Source organism: Poecilia reticulata, chromosome 15, assembly GCF_904066995.2.
Source record: "Poecilia reticulata chromosome 15, P_reticulata-male-v2, whole genome shotgun sequence".
Taxonomy (NCBI): domain Eukaryota; kingdom Metazoa; phylum Chordata; class Actinopteri; order Cyprinodontiformes; family Poeciliidae; genus Poecilia; species Poecilia reticulata.
This window is the reverse complement of record NC_088844.1, coordinates 9,209,918-9,237,805: the sequence shown is the minus strand read 5'-3', so window position 1 is coordinate 9,237,805 and position 27,888 is coordinate 9,209,918. Positions and strand designations below refer to the sequence as shown.

At 39.8% G+C, this 27,888-nt stretch overlaps 2 protein-coding genes across 10 annotated transcripts in view; one reads left to right on the top strand and one right to left on the bottom strand.

Moving 5' to 3' along the window:
* hhat (hedgehog acyltransferase) overlaps positions 1 to 24,365 on the top strand; it is a 33,431-nt gene extending 9,066 nt beyond the window's left edge. For 3 of the 6 annotated variants that reach the window (XM_017308768.2, XM_008428782.3, XM_008428784.3), the window contains exons 10-12: positions 5,425 to 5,626; positions 6,042 to 6,186; positions 10,444 to 11,104. In XM_017308768.2, coding sequence (XP_017164257.2) covers positions 5,425 to 5,626; positions 6,042 to 6,186; positions 10,444 to 10,529 — 433 coding nt within the window. In that variant the 3' untranslated portion in view covers positions 10,530 to 11,104. Of the gene's footprint in view, positions 1 to 756; positions 5,627 to 6,041; positions 6,187 to 10,443; positions 11,105 to 24,226 lie in introns of those variants that run through there. The other 3 variants (XM_008428785.3, XM_081616707.1, XM_017308770.2) reach the window with 3 other exon arrangements.
* Positions 11,908 to 27,888, bottom strand: part of kcnh1a (potassium voltage-gated channel, subfamily H (eag-related), member 1a) — an 81,745-nt gene continuing 65,764 nt past the window's right edge. For all 4 annotated transcript variants that reach the window (XM_081616705.1, XM_008428788.3, XM_081616706.1 and 1 more), the window contains one exon: positions 11,908 to 18,888. In XM_081616705.1, the coding sequence (XP_081472831.1) occupies positions 18,019 to 18,888 (870 nt within the window). In that variant the 3' untranslated portion in view covers positions 11,908 to 18,018. The remainder of the gene's footprint in view (positions 18,889 to 27,888) is intronic.

The following is a 27,888-nucleotide window of genomic DNA, read 5'->3' as shown; positions in this document are numbered from 1 at the left end:
AGATGTGAGGCGCCGTCTATATCAAAATATCTCCGTCTGCTCTGCTTTTATTGCTTTATGATCGCCAGCAGTTTTGCCTGGTGCTCATTACTCACTGCGCTCTAAAGAGCGTATTTCCTGTGGGACACTGAGCTTGGCAGCGGAACAACCTTTTGAAAAAGCGTGCCGTTCGCATGCTGCCGTGCTCACGTGTTTCAATACAACAGAGCCGGATGCTGTGTTTCCACGCGCGCTTGCTTACTTGTGTTCATGTGGCGATGAGCGTTTCTGCTGTCGCCTTTCTGCTCCCGCACCGTGAAGAGAGGCTGCCTTGTTTAATATATGCATGTAATTGGAGGAGTTTGTAGATTTCTCACTTTCACTTTGGACAACACACATTATTACTCGCTTTTTCTTTTAATGATGCACACTCGGCTGGGTGCAGCCTGCTGGGAGTTGATGGTCTGCTTGTTAGACGCACATTTTTGCGTTACAGCGACTAAACCGCTGCACGGTTGTCAGAACACGCAAAAAAAAAGTCTGCAAAAGTGGTGTTTATTATTTGCTATTTTTTTTCTTTAGTCTGTTTGACACATACACTAAGATCTGTTTCTCACGTTGTTACAGCCTAACAAACGTATTAGAGTAGCTCTAATTCAGCCCCTTAAAGTCCCTTCCATTTTAATTGCAACAATACGTGTTTCCATTTTAAGCAGAGGCCACTGGAAATGGGTTTTCTTCTGCTTAATGGCATCATGTGCAATTATCCTTCTGTAGATGCGAGATGATACCCGTGACACAATACCTCCACGGTTCCTCTTCTGAAGACATTTTAATGCAGCTCCAAAAAAATTCTGCCGATGTCGTCTGAAGAGGGCTGGATGAGCGTGTAGGTGTTAAACGACGAGCTCCACATGAGTCACTGGCACCTCGTCTCCCTGGGCAGCTAAGTGCCTCATTCTTTGCCATTGCATTATGCTTTCCAGGCCTCTGTGCCACCAGGTATCAAGTACAGCTGAAAAAAAAAAGAAAAAAAAATTAAGCTCCTCAGGGGTGATTGATTGAGTTATTACATTTGCAACAGAGGACGGACATTTGATCCTGCAAATAATATATATTTTTGTAAATATTTATATTGGACTGTAGGTTAAGAGGTCAACTGTTAGAAGTTGAGCAATAAAATAAATCACAAATAACCATTTGTGATTTATTTTTCACTTTACCCGTTTCTAAACCAAGTATGTCATCTGAGAATCTGATTAAACAGCTCTAGAGTTTTTTAGGCTCCTTTTTCTTTGCCACATGTGAACAAAAGCCATCATAAAGGACTTGAAATGCAGAAACTTTTCAGAACAAAATATAAACAAAAATGGTTATAATTCACTGCATTTGTTGGTAACAAATGGTACAGTAGAAATATCATATTGTCTTTTCCTGGGTGTTCATGTGACAAGTTGTAGTTGATTAGTACAAAAGATGTCAAAATTTCTACAAACTTCCTCATTTAAAGGGACAGCATTATGTATTTTCCAGGCATGTAGTGCCATTTTAAAGCGCAATCAAGTGACTGTGTTGCCTTCAGTTGTTGTAAAAACGCTGCACATATCAAACATGACTTAATAGAAATTTGACTCCTTAAAATTGGGTCTCTGTCTCTTTAAGAAGCTCCTTCTCTTTCTGATTCTCCGCCTTCAGCAGTGCTTCTCATTATACCGTTTACAGCTGTTCTTAGGAGCATTGCACTAAGTAGTTTATGTGGTGAGCTCAGCAGATGTTTGCTAATTGTCGCGCTCCAGGTGAGGGAATAACATTTTAATATGTTGAAAGGCTCAAAAAAGTAGATTGTTACAGAATACTGCCCCTTTAAATAAAAAATAAAATACAATACATATAATAAAGCTGTGCAGGTCAATGACAATCCCTAAAAGTCATAGAAAGACACTGATTTACTTGCATAAAAATCTAACCTCCTTTCTTTTCTGGGTTACATCAAAACAAACCGTCCCCTCTAGTTTGGGAGAGCCAAGCGGTGTCACCTCCTCTCAGGGCCTGCGGACCTGTCAGTCAGCCGAGGCTGTGGTCTCCTTAAAGAGTACATGGAGAAGCAGACATTTGTGGGTCAGGTTTTTCTGCCCCATTGCTCCATAATATTTCACAGTTCACCAGCTGGGAAATATTGGCCTCGCAGCGTGAACCTCATTTCTAATAAAACGCTGAGAAGCACACCGAAAACAAACTAATACAAATCTAAACGGTACTAGATAAAGACATTATATGATATTTATGAGAATGATGATTCAACATGGGAAAAGTTGTTAAAAGGCTAAATAGGTAATAGCTGATATGAATTTGAAATTGAACTTTGTTGCTGAAACCAATAAACATGGAAAATAAAAACTAACGTGACCCACCATACCGACTGCTGAAACTTTAGTTTTTAGTGTTTATACCAGCATTTACTAATGTGAACCGAAGCCTCTTATTCTGAATGCCTCTTATCTTCTGCTATCTTCTATTAATAATCTGATACGTCTTATCCTGAATTTCCCCACGGTTGGTCTAAAAAAGGATATCTCTATTATTAATGAAGCGTCGACTGTTTTAACGGCAAATCCTCCGAGTGCGGCCGCACATCACTGGTCTGGTTCTCTTCTTCCTCTGTGTTTAGTCTGATGATATTCGCCGACGCTGTAGTCCAGAGCAACGGTGACATGTTCTAGTGCAGCACACCACTTTACCTGCGACCGGACAATATAAATACTATTCGTGTCTTGTTTAAAACGAGGTCAGGCCTGGTTTAAGCATGCGCTGACATTTCTCTGGGTAGCCTTGTGAAGCCAGAGTTCCCCATTTTAAGGCTTGTAGCAACAGCAGAAGCAAGAAAAACACTTTTTCACAGAACTGTATAGACAGTGACTCCAAACCAGACTGGGGTGTACTCAAATGGTTTTAGTTATTTTATTACAGAGTAACTCAAATACTGTTTTTCTTCTGGAGAGCAGACGGAAGGAAATTGTAGGATAGCCCTGAAAACATCTGCATACTAGAGACTTTTTCTTTTCCACAAAGCTCTTATTATTATATTGCACACACTGTTGTTGAGCATGCTGGAAAAATTCCCCATGAAATTTGATGTCATTTATTTTTGCGGTTGTTCAGAGTTAAAACCAGTCAGAAAAATGTTTTCCAGTGACAATAACAATTACAATCAACCCATACGTCTTGACTTTTCCCTCTTCTCTTCCATCATCTCAGCAAAATATGCATCTTGTTTGACCATCAAGGACAGCGGGAGACCATCCAACTGGCCAAATATAAGAAGCCGACATGTATAGTGTTAATGCAAGGCACAGAAAATACAAGTTCTGGCCAAATATTTAATTCAAAGCAGCACTTTGCCATTTTATATGTTGGGCAGTTCTAGTTATTTGGCACCCTGTGCTGCAGTGATGAGGACTTAGCAGCGCTTGCAGATAAAACACTGGGATATCTGGTCCTTACATATTGAAGTGTTTTTTTTTTTGTTTGTTTGTTTTGCGTTTTATCATTTTTCAGCTGCTCCTAAATTTCTCTGAGTGTTTTTGTTCGGCTGCAGAATGAATTTTGTTGGCCTAATCCTCATTTTGAACGATGAAAGTAACTGCTGCAACGTCCGGCGGCTTCAGGAACAGGAAGTACCCATCCCAGTTCATGATCACCATTTTGATCGTCCTTTTTTCCTACCGACGCTGCAGCCATAATGACAAAGCACTTCTCCCGTCTGATGGCTCTCTCCATAAAGCCTGACGGCACGTTATTTGAACCTCCAATACATTAAGTGTATTGGTGTTACATAACGGTGATTAGTCGGGCGGTCCTGTATGTCTTAAAAATGATCATATTTGTAACTAACATCTGTTTACAGCGCCTTTCTGTCCAATTAAATCGCCAATGATGAGCCGAGCGTGCTCAGGTATCCGGTTTTCTTGGGTCTTGACGCTCTCCATCTGTTTTTGCTCCGACTTTCATCCGGCAATATGGCCGAGCTGGCCACTCTATTTAGGGCTCAGAAAATGCTGGCTCATCTTTCACAAACATTGATTAGCCACAGGGAGGCTGAGATAATTAGTTTCCAGCGCGGGCGCATGCTACACACACACACACACATACAGCGAGATGTTTGCTGAGTGTGTCGGAGCGGTGTGTCGCGCTCTTCAGGCTCTGGCAGCTCCTCGCGGACAGATGAGGTGCTCCCAGTATATGAAGCCATTTGTCACCGATTGGTGTTGCATTATGCACATAAAGTGGGGCTATCCCGGGAGCACGGCGCTGCTATTTTTACACCGCATACACTGCAGACTCATGCATGAATTATGCACTAAATTTTTAATGTTTGATAAAATACCACAACATAAATACTGCTTTTTCATCTAACTGCGCGTCTTGTTTATTACCCCTAAGGGCAAACTTACCCATGGAAGAAAGAAAAAGAAAAAAACATTGGAAGAAAAACAATAGAACAGCAAATCTGTGTCAAGGCTTCGGTGTGAAGCTCAGGTTTTCTATTTTTGGATTCATTAACACAGTCTGCTGTATTGTTAACGTCTTGGCAGGGATTTCTGTTCCCTGGAGTGCTTCTGTGCTTTCAGTGGACATTAGAGCCACATTTGACTGTATGAAATTAAAAGAAATTGTGAAAATGACACGATAGTTTCTGTGTCAGGGCTTCCTCACAATTCGGCGCATCGTTCAGCCTGTTATTGCCAACAGAGATTTTATCATTCGAGATATAATGGTAGCATTTTTTTTCTAACTTCTGGAATGTTTGGAAATTGTTGGAAATTGAACAAATGCTTCAAAATGTTCAAAGTAAAATGAAACGATGATTTTCTCCAAAACGACTGAAAGTTGCAGAGCCGCCTCACTCTGCATCACTGGAAATCCATATTTACAGTAAAGTGCAGCTCATCTCCTTTTCTCTTTTATAAAGCAGATGTGCCGCTGGTCGTATTTTTTGTACTCCTCAAAATACAGAAACACACCATATTCACATGCATTATATATTTATGCCTATCCAAAAAGATTTTGTTTCACAAACTCTATAATTAGTGATTAAAAAAGTAAGTAGACATTTCTGTAAACGCTTGAGATTTCTTACAATTAGCCAGCAGTCATTTTGTTTTTAAATGTTTTTTTTTCTGCTTCCTCTGGCATTAATGTTAAATCATTTTTCTGACGGCGAGAATAGTAAACTTCCCACAGTAATAACTTCCACACCGAAGATTATTGAAGTTATTGAAGCTTCGCTGACACTGATAAGAAAAATGTTGGTGTTTTTATTTCCTGACCGCCAGCGGATTTCTTGGTGCATGTCTAATTTTTATTCACGTTTGTTGTCACATCTGTAACATTGTGAAACCCTTCAGTTTTCCTTTTTCTTCTTCTTCTTCTTCTGCTTCTTCCCAGATACATCTACGTACCTCTGGGTGGTTCCCGCCATGGTCCTCTCTCCAAAGTGTTTTCCACCAGCGTCGCCTTTGCGTTTGTCTGCTTCTGGCACGGCGGCCAGGACTACCTGCGCTACTGGGCCCTGATGAACTGGGCCGGCGTTCTGGTGGAAAACGCCATCAGATCTCTCTTTGGCTCATCCCGCCTTCACGCCGTAGTCGTGAGTTTCCTAATCAAGGCGTTAAATTCCAGCCGTGCAGCAGCAACAGATCAAATTTCTCCACTTATTTTACAAGGGAGGAAATCATTAGCAACGCAAGTCGTGTTATTACATTTAATAAAGCAGGCTGTTGATCGGCTTTGCAAGAGCGCAGACAGCAGACAAACCCATTGGGCCTCGTCTAATTGGCACGACATCACTGTGAGCCGTTTGCATCCCATTAACGGGAATTTCTTTGCCCGCTTCCTTTGGGAGTCGGCTCGTCCTCAAAATAGTCCTAAACTCTGATGGGGCGCCGTGTGAGCCTCCCGGTTTACGTTCACATGGATCATTTGTTTCAGCTTTTTGGGGTTCTCTCACGGGCTAACGACGAGGACGTCTCGTGGTCTGTCTTATTTATTTACTGATTTCCCAGGAGCAGAATTTCTCCTTGGCGATGCGAAGGCGCTGCGCCGCCCTCCTCTGCGCCTTCTCGACGGCCATGCTCATCCTGTCTAATCTGGTGTTCCTCGGGGGGACGCACGTGGGCAGAATCTTCTGGAAGCGCGTCTTCGTTCAGGGTAAATTGCACCTCTACAGACACTGCATGTTTTATAATCCCACCGTGTTGTTGTGGTGATTTTTAGATTGTCAGTACCGAATCTTTGTTTGTAGGAGCCGGAGACGGCATTGAGCTAGACGTGAATTAAAATCATAAAACTATTTTGGTGTGCCGCTGATTTATGCTCAAGACTAATATTTATCCACACAGGTGCACAGAATAGCCTCCCGCTACTTTGAGCAAAGACCCGAAACTAACAATTAGAGTCGTGAACGTCGGAGGAGCACATCTGCTTCGTGGATGTGCCAGGGCCTATTTTGCTCCCCGCGGTTGTATTTGATCCATTTGGTACCTAAAGCGAGATGGCAGGCCGTCCTGAAGCCTGTCCATTAATGATAAGCAGTCTAATGTGCACTCACTGCCGGGCCGGGGGTCGGGGAGGGGATTCAGAGCTGAAAATTCAACCCTTTGCCTCAAGAAGTTTGCTTATTTTAAACCTTTTCACGTGTTTAGGCTTTAGAAGACACTAAACCTATTAGTGACGTAATAGAGCCTCTAAATGTTTGATGCTAATTTTTAAAAACTGTTTCTAGGTGTAAATGTAAGAATTTTAAATATGCTTATCAGTACTTCACACATTCCTTATGCTGCGTGTCAAACTCGAGGCCTGCGGCCAAATCCGGCCTGCCACAGCCATTTATGTGGCCCTCCATTACTGGAAGGCCACATAGGCCCCCACCAGTTTTTATGGGTCTAAATTATGTTGATGTGAAAAGATTATATAGTATATACTATATAGTATTATATAATTTTAAGAATAACTCACTAAAAGCTGCGTATTTGCAGTTTAATGGATGGTTTTTGTCAATACGTTTGGCGCTTTTTGGACATTCGTGGTCTTGATGGGACGCAAAATGAAAATATCCTGATAATTAAGAAGAAATGCAGCAATAGGAACCACAACTTAAATAGGCACAATATTTAAAACTTCATTAAGATCAGAGAAATATAGCTATTGTGTGACAACATTTTCCTGGTGTGAAGGCTTTTGTTAGGTAATGTTTGTAATTAAATATCTGTCAAAATGTCACTATGTCATGATAGTAATATATGAGCAGGATAATCTGAAAAAATCGAGCTCCTCTGCCTACTTTTTGTGGATCTGCTGTCATCTTCTCCTGGTCAGAACCAACCAATCAGAGGCAGGAGGAGGATCTTAGTGCTGTCGATCATGCTGTTCTATGCTCCCAGCTAATTCTCACCAAGGAAGCTGACCAAGAAAGCTAAGGCTAGTTAGCATAGCCACCAGTGATGGCTGATGAATAGTTTTTCTGTTACAGTAAGTTGTTTCTCCGCCTTTAGCACATTGAGCAGTGCGTACACGAGGATTATTAACAGCTCTAAGAACCTCCTCCTGGCTCTGATTGGTTGTTTCTGTACCTTGAATTCAGTTGTTTAATTTTTTTTTCATCTGATTAAAGTTTTGAATTAATACCCCAATAACAGCTAAGAAGAAAGAAATGAGAAATCTGAAATGTTGACATGAAAAATCAGTCGGTCGCAGCCTGCATGCAGCCTCTGCTGACGTTCCACTTGTTATAATTTTCTCTCGCTTTGCATCGCCGCGCATGACTTCCACCTCGTGTTCCTTCTGCCATCGGATAAAAAAAAATCCATAAAAAATTGCAGAGTAAGTGTGAGGATGCTTTGTCGCCACCATTTTGCAGACCTCAGATAAAGGTCATATTCCAGTCCTGAGATAAGTTGTGTTGTGACAGTAATAAATTGCTGGAAAGCTTATAGGGAACGGTGTCTTACCTTCTTCCCGATCTGTTTTCAACTTCTGTAGAGCTAAAAAGTAAAATAAAATAGTAAAACAAAACCACACAAGTTTGGAAAATTTTTCTCTTGTGCATTATTCAGATTATTGTAAATAATTTCAAAATCCACTCAGGTGATTTAGGGCTGGAGTAAACGTACCTGCCACCTGCCGTGCGTTCGACACGTTCTCAAAAAAAAAAAAAAAAAAAAAATCATGGAATAATCTGCTTGGTAACCTTTCTGTTTTTCTTCTTCAGCTGTGAATGTAACTGATCCAGCACTTTTCATGCCCTCTGGTGGAGGGTGACGGGTGGGGGGGGTGGTTTGATTTTGATTACCATGAGATCAATGCTTTTAAATCAACTCGACTGGGATTTTCACTTGTTCTGGCAGTGGCGTAATTGCTCTCTGACCTCTCGGGGTGATGTCTGCGATTTCCTAACTGCACCGTGCGTCTAAAGTCGTTCCCGCTGCCTGTCTCTGTGGGCCGAGCCCATGGACACACAGAGTGTGCATTTCTTCCATGTCCCCTTGGGGGAAGGACTCTAACGTTACAGTCAGTGTGAAGGGCTGCTACAATTCTTCCAGAGGGCAGAATGATTATTAAATTTCTGCTGGCCCAACCGAAAGCTGTTTTGACAGTTCATCTGTGTACGCCTAATGAAATATTGGCAATAAGATTTATTCCCTTGGTATACAGACTGTCTGTACAACAGTTGACAATCCATCAAACGGCATCTAGAGATTATTGTCTGGAGCAAAAATGATGAACTAATTGACATTCAGCTCAACTCCAGCAATGAGATGGGAAGCTTTATTTCAATATTTTTGTTTGTTTGTAGAACGTTTTGCCCATGTTTAGAGAATTAAAGCAACAGTAGATGAACTTTACTGGTTTTCTTTAGTATTTTGTTCTGGAGATGGCCACGAGAGACGGTTTATTTTGTGTCTGGGGGAAACGTTTCTTTGTCGATTTGCTCACATGGTTTGAATCATTATCCTGCTGAGAGACCCAATGATGACCCATTTTCACCTCACCGTACCAGATTTCAAACCTCCTGGTATTTCAAAGAGCTCAAGGCAACAGATGTGTCTTCCGCTCCCTTACTTTTAATATTTATTCATTCTTGAAAAAGAAACTTCCAGTTTGAAAGGGTGTTTTTTCTGCTGCTGAAACTGGTTTCTGTTCAGGTTAATGTAAATATTACTGTCGTGTTATTAACTAGCTGATCCTTCATCACGTTAAAGTTTAACAGGAGTTTCAGTGGTTGGCTACAACCTGATATGTAGAAAGCATTAAAAGTTTTGTAAAAATCGTCTATAATTCAACATAACATTTTATGACGGAACCGCAAATTTACTTACGCAAAGTCAAATAAAGGTTAGAAAATGCTTTTTTTCAGTTGAAAAATAAAATATGTTGTCCATTATTTTCTTTTTACTTGTTTAGCAATAAATTGAACATTCAACAACACACAAGGAAGGAAAAAAAATTATATCCACTGGAAAGGGTCTCTGATGTTTGTCTTAAAAGAAAAGTGTTTTCTATTTAGTTGGTCTAAAGAAACTTTCAGTAAAAATTGCTCCTGTATTTAGCCAAGTTTAATAACCCCAAATATGTATTTTCTGTAAAAAAAAAAAGTAATGCATTTATGACCCTGCTTGCTACGTCATTAAGAAAATGTACGTTTTCCATTGAAAATCTCATTCTGAAAATCACAAAAAGCGTCCATCTGCATTATCTCCATTTGCTGCAGGGCCAAATTTGGATCCACTCAAAACTATTCCAACTTTAGCTCAGTTATTAAAGGATTGTTATTATTGTATCTTTATTTGTAAAACTAGGGCATCTCTGTAAAACAAACAAACAAAAAAAACAACTATGTTTAACCACTGAATACATGTACTCAAATTATAACGTGACATTACGCAACTGCATAAATGATGGCTTTTTTTTTACACTTATTTTCCAGAATTGTGCTCAACATTCACCTCTTTTTCCTCGTAAAATATAAAACTTGGTGAAAATAAAACGTCTTCTCCTCATCCTCCTGTTTTAACTGTTCGCTGTAGAGAAGTGGCCGACGGCTCAGCTGCGCTTTAAGCAGCTCATGTGTATGTGAATTAGATTTTGACATGAATAGAAGAGAATAGACCCTTGAAAAGCATTGTGGGTGCAGGTGCAGGTTTCTGAGATAATTTGGACGGAGGCCAGCCTGGGAGGAGGCGCAGACGGCCGTCCTATACCTGCTGCTTTCGCTCGAACCTCCAACAATTGGCTATAAATAGCAAAAGAGGAACAAAAACGCGTTATTGCAGAGACTGAGTGAACTGAATACAAGTTGAGCTGATCAGCATTTATTTATGTTGAGGAGGAAATGATGCAAACAGATCTGATGAGTGGTCATGACTGTACTCACCAGACGTTAACCAGTTACGTCGCTTCTCGTTTCAGGGTGGTCCACCGTCGCTCTGCCGATGCTCGCCTTCCTCTACTGCTTTGCTCAGGTTGGACTTGAGCGAACTTCTTCCCCACCGTGAGTCACCTTGACTTTCTGGAAAAGTGAGAATCCCTGCTGCCGGACAACCAGGACAACCCGCTGGCTGCAGAGCTGTGGCAGACCTGACCGACAGCCACGGCGAGTGTCCGAAACACAGCCCAAGTTCTGCTGCAGAGCAAAGCTGCACCGCAAAGCAAAAAAACCCCCCCAAAAAACAAAAAAAACGCTCGACCCCGGAGTCTGTCTTCATTGTACGGCTTTGATAAGATATTGCTCAGTGGTGCAGTAAATCGGAGAAGTGCAATGTTTACTGCTAAAAGCCGCTGGTCAGTCGGACTGCAGAGGGAAGCAGCAGAAACCTGACCCAGGTTCTGCTCTATACACGTTTAATCAGGATGTAGCAGACATGTGAAATCACAGTAACGTATCGGTTATGTTCCTCTACATTACAGACACGATGGGAACAGAAAACGTCCCCAGACTCACCTGTCAGTACAAGTTATTTATATAGATGTTAGTTTGTTTCTGGTAAAAACTGCTGAAAATGTGTAACTATCAATGTGCCAAATGTCTATGTCCATAATTTTAATAAAGATTACAATTTAAAAAAAGCTATTTTTGCTATTTTATTCATAGTTACATGTTCAAATGACGAGACAAAAGTGGATTTTATTTTTTATAGTAGCACTTAATGCTGACAAGAAAAACAATGACGAGTTTCAAACACGCCTTACATCTGTCAGTGAACATGATGGTTTTTGCTTGTATTGTTAATAGTAGTTTAATAACAGAGACAAGCAGCAAATCTGGTTGATTTTTGAATATTACAGAACCAGAAAACAAATGGGTTTCCTGACATTTTCTGTCCAAATCAATACGGTTCGAGGTCCACCAGTATTTCTTGAATCATAGTTTGAGAATCTTATCAGGGATTTTTGTCATGAATTTTAAAAACAGCATCACTCTTTCCATTAAACCTCAGTTAGGAATCTCCATCAATAAGAAAACACAATCTCTAAGCTGTTCAAACTATTTGTCACGATAAATAGTTTCATGTTAGAAAAACATGTTTTTCCAATATGATTTCCAAGCAATTAATTTCATTTGTGTTTTAAATTGAAGTCTTCCGTAAAGTTTCTCCTGTTGAAGCTGGGGCCGTTTCCATTAGCTGATTTCTTTCTGTGGGATTATCACGTCTGTGGCAGTAAGTTGGATCAACGCGAGCCGAGGGTCAGCCAAGAATCCTCTTAAATGAGCACAAAACTGCGAGGTTTATCTGACATAAGAAGCTCACGCTGAAGAATCCACCTGCTTGGTTACAGCGTCTTAAAGATTAGTGTTTACCGTCAGCAGTGGAGCAGAAAACAGAAACATACCTCGCATGGAGGGGGCGGGTGAAGCAGAGAGAAAGGATGCAATATGTATAAAATATTTATTATGAAGAGCACAGTATGTCACATTTCATAACAAAGAGCTCCCATTGTGCTTGAAATAGTACATCTCCCAACACAGGACGTGTTAACATAGAGGCATGTGCATAATACATACACCAAATTCAAACTTTGCTCTTTATATAGAATCCTATCATTGCTTTATAACTTGTGCATATGTTTATATCCGCATCTTCTTTTTTTTTTGTCTTTCAGGCAGCTTTCTAGAGCTGACCACAAAAATAGATCTTTGTTCAAATCATTTCAGTGGAGCGACGGTAATTTGGATCATGAAGACCGCTTTTCTGTCTGCAGGCTGGGCGAGGAGTCGGTGGGGGGAAACATTAATACAAAGGCACGAGTTTGCATGCTTCTCCAAGGTAACGTGAGGGTCAATGAGATGGGTTAGTGCAGTAGTTTAAGCATTTCCGTCACAAGGTGTGTCTAAATGTTAAAGCGCAGAGCTACATATTGCTTTTAAGGATCTGAATTGTCAAATATTTATGGCCTTGAAACAAGAGTGTGGGAGATGGTTCCCCCCCCCCTCCCCCCACAAGCCGTTTCCAGGCTTTTGGACTCTAAATGGTGACGCAATCTCGAGTTTTCAGCTAAAAACAAATGCACATTTTACAATTTAAAAAACGACGTGATTTCATCTAACAAAAGCTAAATGCGTCGCCAGTGTCCTATTAACATAACATGAAAATACATAGTCAAAGTGATAATAATATTAAGAGAAAGTTTACAAACCATTTCATTCATCTGTGTCAGTGGTGAAACAAAACAAGTCAAAAGAATATCATCATTCACATTTTTTTTTTTCAAAGTACAAGAAAAACATCTGTTGTAAAAAATAAATATGCTCTCAGCTGGATTAGGACAAAAAAAAGAGGGAAAATATCGCCTCCTTAATGTTCATAAAAGTTCATGTTTTCAAGTTCTAACATTCAAAGATATACAGTTTCAACCCCGTGACTCGGGGTTTTCATCTTAAAGCTGTCATTGTGAGACTTAAAATCCGCACGGATAAAAATCCTCTCATTACAAAAGAATTTACAATCACTTATACCGCCGTTAAAACCGTTTTACATGCTCGATGAAATCATGTCATTTCAGCTTGAGAAAATTTGATTTTATTTAATACAAAACAAGCTTCCTTTTGTCGGATGGGAAGGTGAAAAATCAGGACACGTTTGAAAGATTTTCGTCCTGGAAGTCCAACGCCGGAGCTCATCGCACCGGCTGGAAGCAGAGGGGAAATAATAGCCTGGCTATATTTGGGGGCTGTTATTCAGGAGTGGTTGCATAGTAAGATGTTGGTGTCAGGGGTGAATACAGTGAGTGCTGCTGTAACATGCAGAGTGAATCCCTAATGTGTGGGAGTCGAGTCTGTGGGATGGCCAAACGCGTTTAACTGAGAAATTAAATGAGCGCTAATCCAAACGAGTCAAAGAGCGAAGGCGGCCACTGCCACGGAAAGTATTTAAATAATAATAGTAATGATAATCTGACTTTGTTTCAGCTTTTATATTAAAACCAGCAACAAGTAATGCCTACAGTCTGCTGCTTCTGCTAGTAACGTAGTTTAATATACCTCATTTTCTGCAGCAGTAATTAGTCAGATGGATTGAGACTACACTCCTGTCTCGATCCATCAGCTCCGAGAGTGTTTAGCTGGGTTTCATTTTCTTAAAGCAATTTCAACAGAGTGGGCAGAAAATAAGCCTCTAATGCCGCTGTCCAGGGGGGGGGGGAGACGTCCGCCGCCATCAATCAGCCTCACGTTCTTCCGAACTCAGCTGTTTCTGATGCACACCTGCTCCTTAAAAACCCACGTGAGCAAAGTACCGGTGTGCGCATTCTCGCCGCTCCCAAACACGATGCACACGGAGACTTGCGAAAAGTTTTCACACCCCGACAACCGTCACATTGGAAACAGGAAGTTCACTTCGCTGTGATCGGGGTTTTATTTGGCAGAGAAACACAAAGTAGTGGGTGACAGTGAAGTGGTGGGAAGATTAGGATTTGTTTTCACTCCCCCCCTCTCCCCCCCTTTACTCTGATAACCATAAACAAAATCCAATACTTAGAGAAGCTAATCTAGAGGACATCATGTCATGGAGAAGCAGGGTCGGGTTACTAAGCTGTATCCCAAGTTTGGCCTTCATGGGTGAATGACAAAGAGGAAGTAACAAGAATTATTTATTGCACATTTCGACCTACATGCGAAGCACTAACGCCAACACCCTGAACACACCATCATGGTGAAACTTGGCAATGGCAGCATCATGCTGTGGGGAAGCCTTTAATGAGAAGATGAATGGAGCTAAATAAGGTGCAATCCCTGAAGGAAAAACTTGTGGAAACCTAAAAAAATACAAAACACTTAAACATGGTGAATACCGTCCTAAAGCCACAGCTGTAACAACGTGGTTTTAAGCAATATTCATACGTTAGGATGGCGTAGTCAAAGTCCTGACCTAAATCCAATCCCCATCGGGGAACAGATGGGTGTTCTTCACTTAATCTGACTGATCAGAATTTATTTTAGAAGAAATATGGGGGAAAAAAGTGTCTGGTCGAGACACAATGCAGAGGAAATGTAGGTAGAGGATTCAGTTTGATTTGCTCTATTTCTGGTAAAAAGTTAAAAAAAATAAAAATAAAAAAAAGGTTTTCTTACGCTTCATATTTTTTTGCACTACTTTCTGTTTCTGTTGTCTCATTGCATTAAAAAATAAATAAAATACTTTGGAAAAGTTCAAGGGCTATAAATAGTGTTATTATTATTATTATTATCTGTGTTATTTATGCATTATTTCTTTACTAGATTTATCACCTGTGCCTCATAATCCTAAACAAAAAGACCACATATGAAAAACATCCTCCGTAGTTTCCCACGGAATCCATCAGATCCGTCAGGATGTTCAAAAGAAAAACGTGTGATAAATTCACATGTAATGAGGTTATTAAACGGTTTAGGATATGTCAGAAATGATTTTGCGGCTTTGATCACATTTTGATCTTCTACATAATTCTTATCCTCAAAGTGTCTAAATTCCCCACGTTGCTGACTGATCTCCCTTTGATCATCATCCTTAAACATGATCAGCATCTCTGTCACTCGTTTGTGGTTTGAGCGCAAGAAGGCGCCCGCGTTTCTGTTTTTTTTCCTACCCAGCAACCGAATCGCTTGTAGAAGCAGAAAAAAAAAAACTTGGCACCAAACCAAAACAAGTTCTCCCTTCTGTGAAGACATCCCCGTTTATTTATGCGAGCTTAATATTTAATGAAAATGGATGCAATGGAACCGAAGCGTGGCTTTTCCCTTTGCTGTGTCCATTTCAGCTCGCCTTGTAGCTCCTTAAATGGGGAAAAAAATAAAACATATCATGCAGGGAACATTAAATATTACAGAGAATTGCTTATTTTAGTCGCAGAAAATGACTTTAGCTGTGATTTTAGATTCAGCAAACTGTAAATTGTACATCAGCTCAAAATGACTGGACTGTGTGATGTATTTCAGTTCATCAACTATAGAGCGTCTACTTTGGTTTTTAATATGCGCCAAAAAAATGGCAGGATTTTTTAAAAATTCAACATATTTGGCAATAAATTTTTAACTCTCATCCATTTGTCAATTTTTTTGGTGAATATTTTTTTTCTGACCTGAACATTTTATTTTTGTTCTTGTTTATTTTTACATTTCTAATATTTAAGAACTATAATAGTTCTTCTAATTTCTTGTAATTATGGAAGGCAGTAAAATATGTAAAATACATGTGTACCGTCATATTGAACATATTAGAATATGTGTTTTTCTGATTAGAGTCATTTGTCAGAATAAAATAATTGGCTTTTAAAAATAGCAGGTATTAAACATTAAGCATTAAGCCCACATTTATGTATTTAAAACGTCATTTTATTGCTCTCATGTAATATTTTTTTCTTCTTAAACGTTTTTTTTCATCATCATTAGGCAGAAAATCATCATAATTAGCAGAAATAAAGGCTTGAAATCATCAGTTTGTGTGTCAGTTATTGAAGCAATATGTTTCACTTAGTGAATTGAGTTATTGAAATCAATAACTTTTCAATAATAATGTTGCCCAAAAATATAGTGACAATTACAGGCTCAAAGTAAAATAAAAAAAGTATCGATTTTGTAGTGCAATCTGCAGGCTTCTCACAGTCAACTACATGTCAGATATGTACATGAAGGTTTTTTTAATATTAAATATAAACATATAAGTAAATGTAAATTAAACATGCAGCATCAGTGGCAAATGTGTTCTTGATGTTTTTGTTGCATCTCATGTTACATTTTAAAATATTCATTTGAAACCAAATCGAAACATAAACTGTATAATGAAGAAAAACAACTTTTTTCTTTATTCACTTTTTTCCTGTTTTCCAGGTTTCTGTCTTTTAGGATTACTAATATAATATTTTTAATGCCTTTTAGTTATTTGAGAAAGCCAGATGATGAAATCATGACTTTGTGAGCTTCTGATGGGTTAATGCACAAAAACTGAGTTAAACAAATAAATGTTTACTTTAAAGCAACACCGAAACAACACAAGACTCTAAATATATCGCTGTTTTAGAAGTAAATGTCTGAGTTTATTTGCATTCAAGATGGGGTTTTTTTGCATTTTAAACACTGATCTGGAGTATTTATGCTCAAAAAGACCAAATTGCAGGCTTTGCCTCCATTTATGAGAATGATAAACATTTTTCTGTAAAATAATCAATTTTTTCCAGCAAGAGAAGCTGAGCTCAGCTTACTTCATAAGTGGTTACATCCAACGAAAACTGTGAGATATAAGTATTGTTTTTAGGACTAGAGAGAATTTAGGAGATATTTTTGAACTATTGGGCTGCAACACAATGTCACTGTTTAAAAAAAAAAAGGATTAGAAAAAATATAAAAATAAGAATCATGCAGAAGTAGTCGAGTTGGAAACGAAGTGCATCATGCACTGCAGCAGGGAGTTGAATCTGTGACGCTGTTATGTCATGGCAGATTATTATCAGGTGCAGGTTACCCAGTGGTTTTATGCAACATTATGTCAGCCTATTCTTCGATAAATACACATTAGCACATATTATTTTAGAAACATCGTCCCAGTGGGCATTCCTTTATAGGCTCATGAGATTTCCAGAAGAAGGTAAGGTGCAGAGCCACAACAAATGCTGCAGTTTGCATTATCAGATTACCCAACACATCCCCATAGGTAAAAAACGCATAACTTTCACACAACAGTGCATCATGTATATGGCTGCAGCGCTCCCAGATGAGATTAGCGAATGCTAGACTTCAGCAAAGATGGATAACTTCCTCACTGCAGGCTCACTGGTTAGCATTTAAATTCATTTTCTATCTAGCACATCCATTAGTGCTTTATGCAAATGACGTTGTAAGTTCTGCTCAAGAATGTTTTTTTCTTTTTTTTTTTGGAAATAGGATTGCCCCGGCCAGAGTTATCTGTTGTATAATTCATACTGATCCCGGCAGATTTTAATAAGAGATGTGTCTGAGGAAATTACTGCAGGATTGTTCTAACATCTGGATGGAGTCGGCTCTTTCTGACTGAAATAATGCAAATGACTCGCTGTGCAGCCTCAATTAATCAAATATGGCCCCCGTCTGCAGTAACAGGGTACACATCTATTTTATATGACATGCAAAGAGTTTCATACGAATGATTCAATAACAAACCAGCAGGTCATGCTGCCTCCATTGGGGCTTCCCAATACTTACGACTCTGCAGTAAGTTCTGAGATAAAATTGAACTAAGCACGGTAATTTTTTGTTTTTTTCCAACATGGCACAGTGGAAAAATAAATTATGTACAAACATTTTTCTGTCATTTTGTTACATAACCTTCAAGCGTTGAGTGCTACGAACACCGTAACCGTTGACGGTCCCACGTTAACCAGCGGGCACACCTCATGTTAAGGTGGGTGGGTCTCTCGGACCACGCCTCATGCAGATGGTGTGCTGTGCGCCGCCTCAGCTATCCAAGCAATCTCATCATTACTGGATTCCAGCTGAGCTCACGGATTGCCGTTTACCTGACCGAGCGCCTCTGTTCCTCATGAAAAAATGTCCTCCTTGTCCAGTTCTGGCGAAGTGGGCCTCGAAATGTCAAAAAGCGGCTGCTCCGAACCGGTACTGGATTTCCTGGCTCTGAGGAGTTTGAGCACTTCGGCGAGCTGCGTCTCCAGGCCGGACATTCGCACACTCAGATTCTTGATGTCCTCCTTCAGCTCCATCTTGAGCTCCTGAAGTGAGGCCTGGAGAGTCTGCTCTGGGATGGGGTAGAAGGCATGCCTGGTTTCTGGAGGCTGGGCGGGACTGCGGTCCTGAGGAGTCATGCGGAACTCGCCCACTTTGTCCAGGCGTAGGTCACTTTTGGTGATCCCACTGTCGCACGAGTCCGTCTTCTTGAGGGTGGTGTGCGGCTCGTGCTCGGTGGTCCGCTCGGGTAAAGTCTCCATGGACTCGGCTTTGGCCACCTTGTTCCAGTTGTCGGCTTTTGCCATGGACTCCTTGAAGCGGCCCCAGCCTTTGACTTTGACCGGCTCTGTGGGTCGGCACGCCGCCAGAGCGACTGCTGAAGGCACCTGCAGCTTCGCCTTGTCTGTGGGGGGGCAACTGGTTGGCGTTGAAGGTGAAGGGGCCGATGAGGACGGTGTTGCTGGGCTTTCTGTCACCGTGACGATGCTGGTGGTTGTAACAGGAGCTTTAACCATCGACACGTCCACGTAGACCGGACCTTTCTCGATGTCCTGTTCGTTGAGCTCCTGTTTCTGGGTTGCCATGCGGGCTTCCTTCTGCTGCCGGAAGCGCTGGAAGAGTTTCCGTACCGGGTGATCCGGAGGCAGGTTCAGAGGCGCTTCGTTTTTGCGACGCTGCCGTTCCTCCTCCTCCCGTTTCACATCGCTGATCTTCCGGAAGACAATCTGCAACAGAAGTTACAGAGCTCACGTCAACCAGAGTGTTAGGCATCATGTACATCTGATTGATAAAGGTTTTGACCAGACACAAGAAATTCTGTTCTTTAATGGGGATTTTTCTTCTACTTTGTTTTTTCCTGGTAAAATTTCCACACTTGGTGGTCCAAGTGGGGACTAATAAAACAATAAACATTGTTTTATTAGACCTTGTGCTAGCCATAAACCAAAAATTAACATCATTCTACCCACGTCGATATTTTCTGTTAAATATCGAAAGGCAAAGTCCTTTTTTTTTTTTAGGAAGTGGATCGGTAGGCTTACGTTAGCTGCGTTAAGTGTACAGTCTGTAGTCACATGACTCCACCCCATCGGTCCATAGCAACAAGCGAAAGAGACGGTGAAGTTGAACAAAATGGAGGAAATTTCAAATGTTGAAGCGGCAGCAGTAAAGCTGGTCGAGGAGGAAGAGGAGCAGCTCATTCAATCATTTGGCAACATTTTGAAACGTTGAAAGTGAAATTATTTTATACTTCTAAACTTGTTCATCTGTTCTTATTTGTCCGATACCTCTTAACAGCAAAAAGTACACACTTTCTTTCTTCATTTCTTTGCAGACGCTGTAGTTTTTAAGTTCATTAATGTGGCAAAAGTGAGAGACGGTCGAGATTTTTTTATTACATTTAACCTTTACATTTTACATGTAGTTGTTTAATTGGGATTTTATGTGATTGAGAAACTGAATTAATGAGAACTGACAGTAAATGAACACAGGGTTTTCAAAAAGTTACAAATAAAACTCCAAACTGTGTTTTGCTTTTGCATTCAGCCCTCCTGAGTCATTATTTTGGAGAACCACTTCTCCCTCCAATTACAGCTCAGTGTCTTTTCTGTTGAGTCTACACCAGCTGTGCGCATCTACAGAAGGTTTTGCCCACTGTTTTCAAATTGGCTCAAGCTCAGTCAGGTTCGATGGGCAGCATCTGTTAACACACAATTGTTAAGAGTTGCCACAGATTCTTCAGTAGTGCTTAAGTCTGACCTTTCTCTATGCATTTAACACCTAAAGAGCCAAACCAGACTCTTGTCGCTCTGAGTGTGAATTTAGCTTCCTTGTCCTGTTGAAAACTGAATCTTTTTCTCAGTCTCCAGAATTTATCAGTCGCTGACAAGTTTTTCTTCTAGAATTGGCGTTTTTATGATGCTGTTTGTTCACTAATGTTCTCTAGCCTTCAAAGAGCAGCTGGATTTACAACAAGCCAGTTGATTTTCCTGCTTTTTATTTAGGAGTATCAGAGTAAACTAACTTCATACAAGTGCATGGAACACTTTTCAACTTTGTAGTTTTATGGATTTTCTTCATGTTTTGCATAAAATCCAAATAAAAGAATAAAATTTTCTTGTGACGCAACAAAGCCAGAAAAATCTGTATAAGTATTGTGTATTCTTTGCACGGCTCTGTCTTAGAGCTCTGTCTTAAATCCATGTTTCTTCAAGGGAAGCGGGAACAAAAACAAGACATCAGTTTGAAGGCCCTTGCTGACTGCAGAGATTTGTCAGAGAAACTGTCAACATTTCAAAGTGTGTGCATGTTGTAAATGTCACTCCTAAAGAAAACATTTCCCATAAGAGACATAGAAAGTTCATATCACGCCTTCGGCAAAGATACACAGTGAGCGTACCACCAGGCGGCTGACTGCTACTACATCTTTCAAGGCACTTAATCTTGCATGCTTTTGAATAAAAACTTCATAAAAACGAGTTCTAATAGAATAAGGAGATGAGAAACATACATACCGAATTACATCATCATTTACAAACTTCAATGCAGCCTCTGTTCATTTAACATCACAACTTTACCAACTGTGTCACGCAGTACCTATTACGCTAAATGATATAGCGAGTCCTAATGTAGCAAACGACATCAAAACAGCTGCTGCATGTGAGGAAAAGCAGAAGCAGCTCTACCCGAGAAAAGGCGGCACGCAGAAGAAGGCTGGCTGACGTGCCGTGTGGCTGAAAGCTTCAAAAATGATGCAGCTAGCCAAAATTAGCAGAATACCACATTGATGTTGGTGCAGCTGGAGCCAACAACCTGTCCACTGGCACTGCTGCCAGCTTCCAGGAATGAAAATAAGGAGAGCATGCTGCGGGGATTTGTCTATCGCTTACCGATACACACAGACTCAAAAGACTTAGCAAGAAATAAAATGTTCTTCCAGTCAGATTTAAGTGGTTTGAGTTTGTCAGCAAAATATTAAGATCACTAACAAGATGGAAAAAAAAAACATTAACGTGTTTCTGTGGTTCATTATCCACTTCAGCCTCCTGTACGTTACATTATCCACTTCAGCCTCCTGTACATTACATAATGATCAAGAAAACTAAAGCAATAAAAGTCCAGCATGCTGGCTGTTGGCATTTTATTTAACTCTGCTCTACCTGTATGACATTTTTAATGCCTCCAATTACTGAAAGCTTTCAAAGGTTAATCAGAAACAGCTAAAGTTAGTGCCCATCAGCTAAGCTTTTCACTTATTTGAAAAAAACATGAAGGCTGAAACGTGTTTACCAGGGAGAAACAACTTTTAAGTTGCAAACATGACAGTTTTTCATTAGTATCCTTGGCATGACACTAGCATAGTTATCCATGCTACTTTAATCAAACTTGCCAACTAGAAAATTTAAACTCACCAAGCCACTAAAAAACAGGCATCTCTTCAACTCGTCCATATAAAACCCACAAAGCAGTGAACGCATAATGATGTTTTCCCTGGATTTTGTGCAAAACTAAGCTATGACCAATATCTACTGACTGGAATATTAGTCAGACTATCGTTAATCTTCTTAGCACAAACAAAGAATATTTCACAGCGGCTTTTTAAATCTTTTTTACAAAGTAGAAAACAGAATAAAAACATGATATTTAGCAAACCTTTTTATACAGACAGCAGAGGTTCTACCACTGTTTAAAACAAGAGTGGCTCAGTAAATAGTCAAGTGCAACCAGGATAACAGAAACTAAAAAGAATTACAAAGACATTTAAATGAAGGGAACCAAACTCTGGTTGCCCATTTGTTTGAAGGGTGCAGCTTTAGATGTGATGCCTTATACTTTCCTTGCTATACCTCCATGATGACACACAGTGCCGCATGCTCACACTTGAATTCAATATCTTCAGTGTTGTGTAACATTAGTCCATTGGTACTAGTTTTGCAATTTGAGAGTCACGATTGAAGAGCTTATGTTGGCTTTTCTTCTTCTTTATACTTCTGCTTATCATCAAACGCAGTGCCAGAAAAATAAATCCCAGTTTCCTCACTCATTCCTTATAGCATTTTTAACATTTGTTTCTCCTGAAAAGTAAGACAGTCCTATTTCTTTGTTCTTAAAGTCGAGCTGTTCTTATAACTGGTACCTCGACTGCATGTAATTTGTTGGTCTTTTATCTTGTACGCTTAAAGGAGGTAAGTCTCACAAGCGCTATAGGAACAGAGTATTAAACTAAATCCCTCAATCCATCTCTCTGTCCACAGTTTTGTCCTGCAGTGTACATTTAGGAAACACACTGATGAACAGTGACTCTGATGCAGCAGATGAGATTACTTTTTTATATGCAGGCAATTCTATCTTGCACTAACACTCTCCCGGACAAGCTAACCATAGGAATGAGGTAATGATCGGTAGCTACGCTTGAACTGTTGATCACAGCCGTTTATATCTGAGATAAGGATTTAAGAGCAGCTTTAATAAATTGTAACTGAGTGTTACACCTAGGTTTTATATGATGCATGTTCTCTAATAAGATTAGTACAAACAGTTTGCATGGACGCTAGCTTAAGCGTCTGACAGAGCTAGCTTAGTGGTTATATTTGCGGATTTTCTACGTGGAAATCAGAAGAACTTGTCTTTTTAATTAGACAGATCCAGCTGGTAAAGTGGTTGACTTTTTCGTTTAAAACTAACTAACAAGCTCAAACAGCTTCAATGAGAACAAGTGCCTCAACAAACCAAAGATTGTAAGTGCACGAGTAGAATGAGACAAACGGACTTCCTCTTATCTTCCTTGAAAACATTTCAGCTCTATTTTAAATGACTTCCTGGGTCCTGAATGGGAACTGAAAAAAACATTTAGATGAGTGGTGAAAAGTCTTTACGAAACAAGAGAAGAAATTCAATTGCCCTCAAATGAAGTCGTCAGGACTCTCATCCCCTGGATGTCTGAGGATCTACACCAACACAAGGTTATTCAATAAATTTCTGACAGTATTTCTACAGTAGTGAAGCTTTAAAAAAGCAATAGAAAATCACATATCCTCCTGGATATTAAAAATAAAACTAATAATAATGCCAAAAGCTATTGAAGTGCATATCTCTGGGAAACATTTAGGTGCTAAACATTCCCAACCTTTCTGAAAAACTGCTTTGACTTGAAATTTAATGCAGCAGCGATAAATAATTTGCTGTGTGAACACAGAGCAGTGGATTCATCATTTCACCAAAGCCAGCAGCTATTTTATGTCTTTGTGCCTTGTAGTCCTTTTCTTATGATCTGTTTGTTCTGACAGCCTAAACACCCTGTATGCTTTTAAGTCGCTGCTGAGAAAAGAGTAGTTCTAGTTGAACCTCCAGTGAATATGCTGTGTTAGGTGGAAACATTTTCCACTCACAAAGGATTAGGATCAGAATCCATATTGATTTTATTCTGTTTTCAGTCGGGAGATGAGCTTATTATGAAGAACCCACTTTGGTTGTTCGGATGTGGCAACAATGGTTGATTCTCTAAAGGTCTACAGACAAAATGAACATGGTGTGGTTAGCAGAAGCCCTGAGCTGCACAACTATTTACATGTTCAGCTAATTACACATGTTGGGTTAAATGGGTATAAAATCCAGGGACCAACTCAGGGAGCAGTCTAACCTGCTGTACCATTTCTTATTGTTTTTGTGTGTGTGTGTGTGTGTGTGTGTGTGTGTGTGTGTGTGTGTGTGTGTGTGTGTGTGTGTGTGTGTGTGTGTGTGTGTTTGGGGGTGTGGGGGTGTGCGTGTGTGCGTGTGTGTAGGTGTCTCTTCTCATGAACTGCTAGCAACGCTCTCACATGTCTCCCCTCCTATCCTCCACTTGAGCAGAGCTGCCACTTTAGGCGCTCCTCTGAGTATCTTCTACCCCCACAGCAGATGCAAAGCTGTGACTGTGGCACAGCATTTCTTATTTTATTTTATTTTTTTCCTGTCACACACACAGGGATAGCTGAAGAAAATAAAGCTGGATGTGCTGAAACAAGGTCCTTTGCTGTGGGACCTCCTTTTAGCAAATTAAGTGCTATGTTTTTATCTCCTGCATAGAAACACGACATCTACAACCACGCAGGTGCTGAGTGACAAGGGGCTGGCTGCCTCCTCAGAGCGGCTGCCAGACTTCCTGGCAGGACGCGGACGGATCGAGTCTCAAACAGGTGCATCTCAATAAATTAGAATTTCATCACAAACTTGTTTTTGTTGGTTTTTTTCTCTCTTTTTTTTGTATTTTAATTAAAAAAAGGAATGATGTTAGTTTATTACACACAGATTGAAAACTAAAATGTTTGATGATTATGGCTTAAAGATGATGAAAACTTAACACATCCCTTTCTTAGATAATTAGATAATCACGTAAAACCAACAGAAAAGGTTTTGTTTTATAATGCCTTTTGAAAGAATGTCCATAATGCTCTCAATAATTTACCTTTAAGCAGCGAATCAACACAACGTAGCATGGAGGCGAACAGCCTGTTGAGATTGCTCATCTGCATTGCTGGCTCTGGTGTCTCTTATCTTAATATCCTGTCATGATTTCTGTGTTCCTGCCATGTTTCATGCTGCTCCTTTGCTCTGACTCTCCTGCTACCGTTGGCTGCTGATCGCTCCCACCTGTGCTGCTGCCAATATAAACTCCTGCTCTGCACTCAGCGCGAGATCGTCTGTCGTCATCCTTGTCACAGCCTTCCAGCTGTCCATGTCCATGCCCATGTCCACGTCCATGTCCCTGACCTTCTTCTACCTCCTGACCAACACCTTTGATTCTGGCCTTTGAATTGTGAGCAACTCGAATTCTGGCTCTGACCCTTCATTTACGTACCTGGACTCTGAGTGTTGCTTTATGGGTTCTGTTTCTAATCTACCTGCCTTGTTAATGACTGATCGTTTCCCTGACTGCTTATTATCGGATTGTAGATTATTACCACTGATTCTTCCAAGGTTTGTCCTGAGAAAAGGATCCTGACAACAAGTTTCCCAAAGTTTTTGAATTTCCAAGCTTATAGAGTTAACTCTTTTGCAGAATGAGATCCCGCGGGTGAAACAATCCTCGGTTTTTCTCTGCAGCTACTTCTCCAAGGAAAACAATTGGCTGTGGTTTGATTCTTCTTGAAGGAGTTCCTGGTGGGTAATCAACTACTTCCTGTCTATTTGTCATTCACCATCCTGTTTGCTCTACAGAGTCTGACCAGACACAGACCTAAAGGAGAAGCTGAAGATCACATTTATCTAATTATAAATAAAAAAATTTAAACCGTTCTGGGGTTGTAGCCTGACTTTAGGGTCCCATTTCTACTCAATTTATTACATATTTAGTGAAAAGTAGCCTTTTGTGGTTTTGCTTTCATGCTACAGACCCAGATGAGGTTACATTTTAAAAGTCTTAGAATAAGTGAACCCACAGCTTCAGAAATGATGTTCTTCAAAATCATACATTTATGTTGGGAAAAGGTTGAAATGCTTCTATCTTTACAGAACTGGGTTTCTGTCATTCCTATATGTAAAACTGTCCAACGTATATCACTTTAGTTGAAATGGGATTTTTAAATCCATTATATGAATGAATTTTATTTACCCAAAATACACTGAAGTAAATCAGATATAAAAAAAAGACATTCTGTATTAAAAATGTGCTGGCATATCAACGGTGACACGTGTTTGGTTGTATATTTTTCTGACCTTGTCAGGATGTCTCATACAACCAACAATATTCTCTAATTTTAGATTTTAAATGTGGGGCTTTGTGATGACAATCATCTTCAAGGTTTACTCTGTTACTCCTGCTTGTTCCTTTTTGTTTATCATCAATATACTGCAATTTCAGAAGGACCTGCTTCTTATGTGGGACAATAAATGATGATGATGATGGTTGTTATCCAGCGCTGTTTCATCACACTGCACTCAATAAGCAGCTCTGCCCTCTGCACACTCTGTTCCAGAGTCATCTGCCTATTTTTCAGTATTTTTCTGTTTAAGGCATTCTTCTTGCTGTGTCTGCATGGTGTTTTCAACTTTTTCCCCCCTTATTACCAAACACCATTTGTCTTTTTTTCCCAACCTGCTCCTTCCCATGTGACTGCTTGTGTTTCTACAACATTCATCTGACCTTTGTTATACTCACGGTCCCCGTGAGAGCAGGGATAACCATTAAAACTGTCAGCCTGTATGAGAAGTGATGCCAACTGTGCTCTAACTGACGGCTTGCATTAGAGAGCCACTCTCTAATTTATAGCTGTAGTTGTTTGCATGTTCATATGTGAACCTAAGGTGACTGGACACACGAAAAGATTTGGCTCTCTGGAAAAGTCATCACTAATTAATTTACAGAATGTAATCCATCATCTGGACCTGCAGTCACTTTGCTAGAACAGATTTAACCTCATCCTTTGATATGATTAAAACTGAATTAGAGATTAAAATGTTTTATAAAAACAGTTACTTGTCTTGATCATTTTGAAACCTCCAGTTTGTTGAGAACTCTGCTGAGTCGACCCGTAGGGTAATGAAAACACGCCCCTAGCAAAGATGTCTGAAAAACCTTGAGATAATCCGTTGCTATGGCAACCTGAACTCCTAAGATGCTGCAGTTTTCCAGCAGTTTCTCACTATCTGGTGCCAAGATGAGTTTGACCCCTCGTCCAGTTTTATTTATCACAGTTTCAATTGTTTTAAAGCTTTTAAAATATAACTCTGTCTGTAGAGAAGCGAGTTCAGACCAGTAGATCGCTGTTCAGTGTTGCTCTCTCAATTTATTTTACAAGAATTTATATGGGCGTCACTAATTGATCTACTGGTGCTTTTATTTAAAACAGCTATTAATTAAAATGTCTTTCGCCCATTGAATAAATATACTCAAGTCAACAGCTGAATAACAAAAATAAGTAAATAAATTCTAGTTTAATGTGTAGTAATATTTGGGAATATTGCGTTAATACGACTGTTGTGATTAAAAAACCTGAGTTAAAGACGATTCAGCTACAAGACAGTATTTACATCTCAACAAGGTTTTATTTTAAAAAGTTGTTGTTTTTTTTGCATAGATGGCTTTAAAACAACTTAGTTGGAGCTGCTTAATGGCTTGACCACTTGCGTTGCTTGTAAAACTTTTGGCCCTGAATATCTTACGTGGACAGAGAGCCTCAATGTATGGAGCTTAAATAGTGAAATAGTACTTGTCATAGTCCAGACAGTTCTTCACAGTATGCATAAAGCATACCGTGATATTACAATATTACAATAAATTTGTGAGATTATGGAGCTGTACTTCTCTCTTCCCCTTTCCTCTCTGGGAGATTTACATTTTAAATTATTTTCTTTGATCTTTCAAGCAAGACGTCAGATTCCAGGAGGAATAAAACAATAAAAAAAAGTCAAAAATTATTTATACCCTTTAAAATGTTTAGAAGAAAAATATAATTTGAGTTTACAGTAATAAACTCAAGTAAAATCTTTTACCAGTAAAATCTGTATGATTTTACTGGTAATTTGTGAAGTTATTTCTGACAATGAGCTCCAAGTCTTTGAGAAAAGCCTCTGAGCCATGTTTAGCTCCCTTCACAGATTCTCCACCAAATTCAAGTCAATAATCTGTCCACTCCAAAATGTTATCATTACTTCCAGTTAGAAGAAAAAAAATGTCAGAGGGATGAATAATTTTAGAATTGATCAAGTTCAGCTGGTGCAGAAAGACGCAAAAAGGTTGTTTGAAAAAG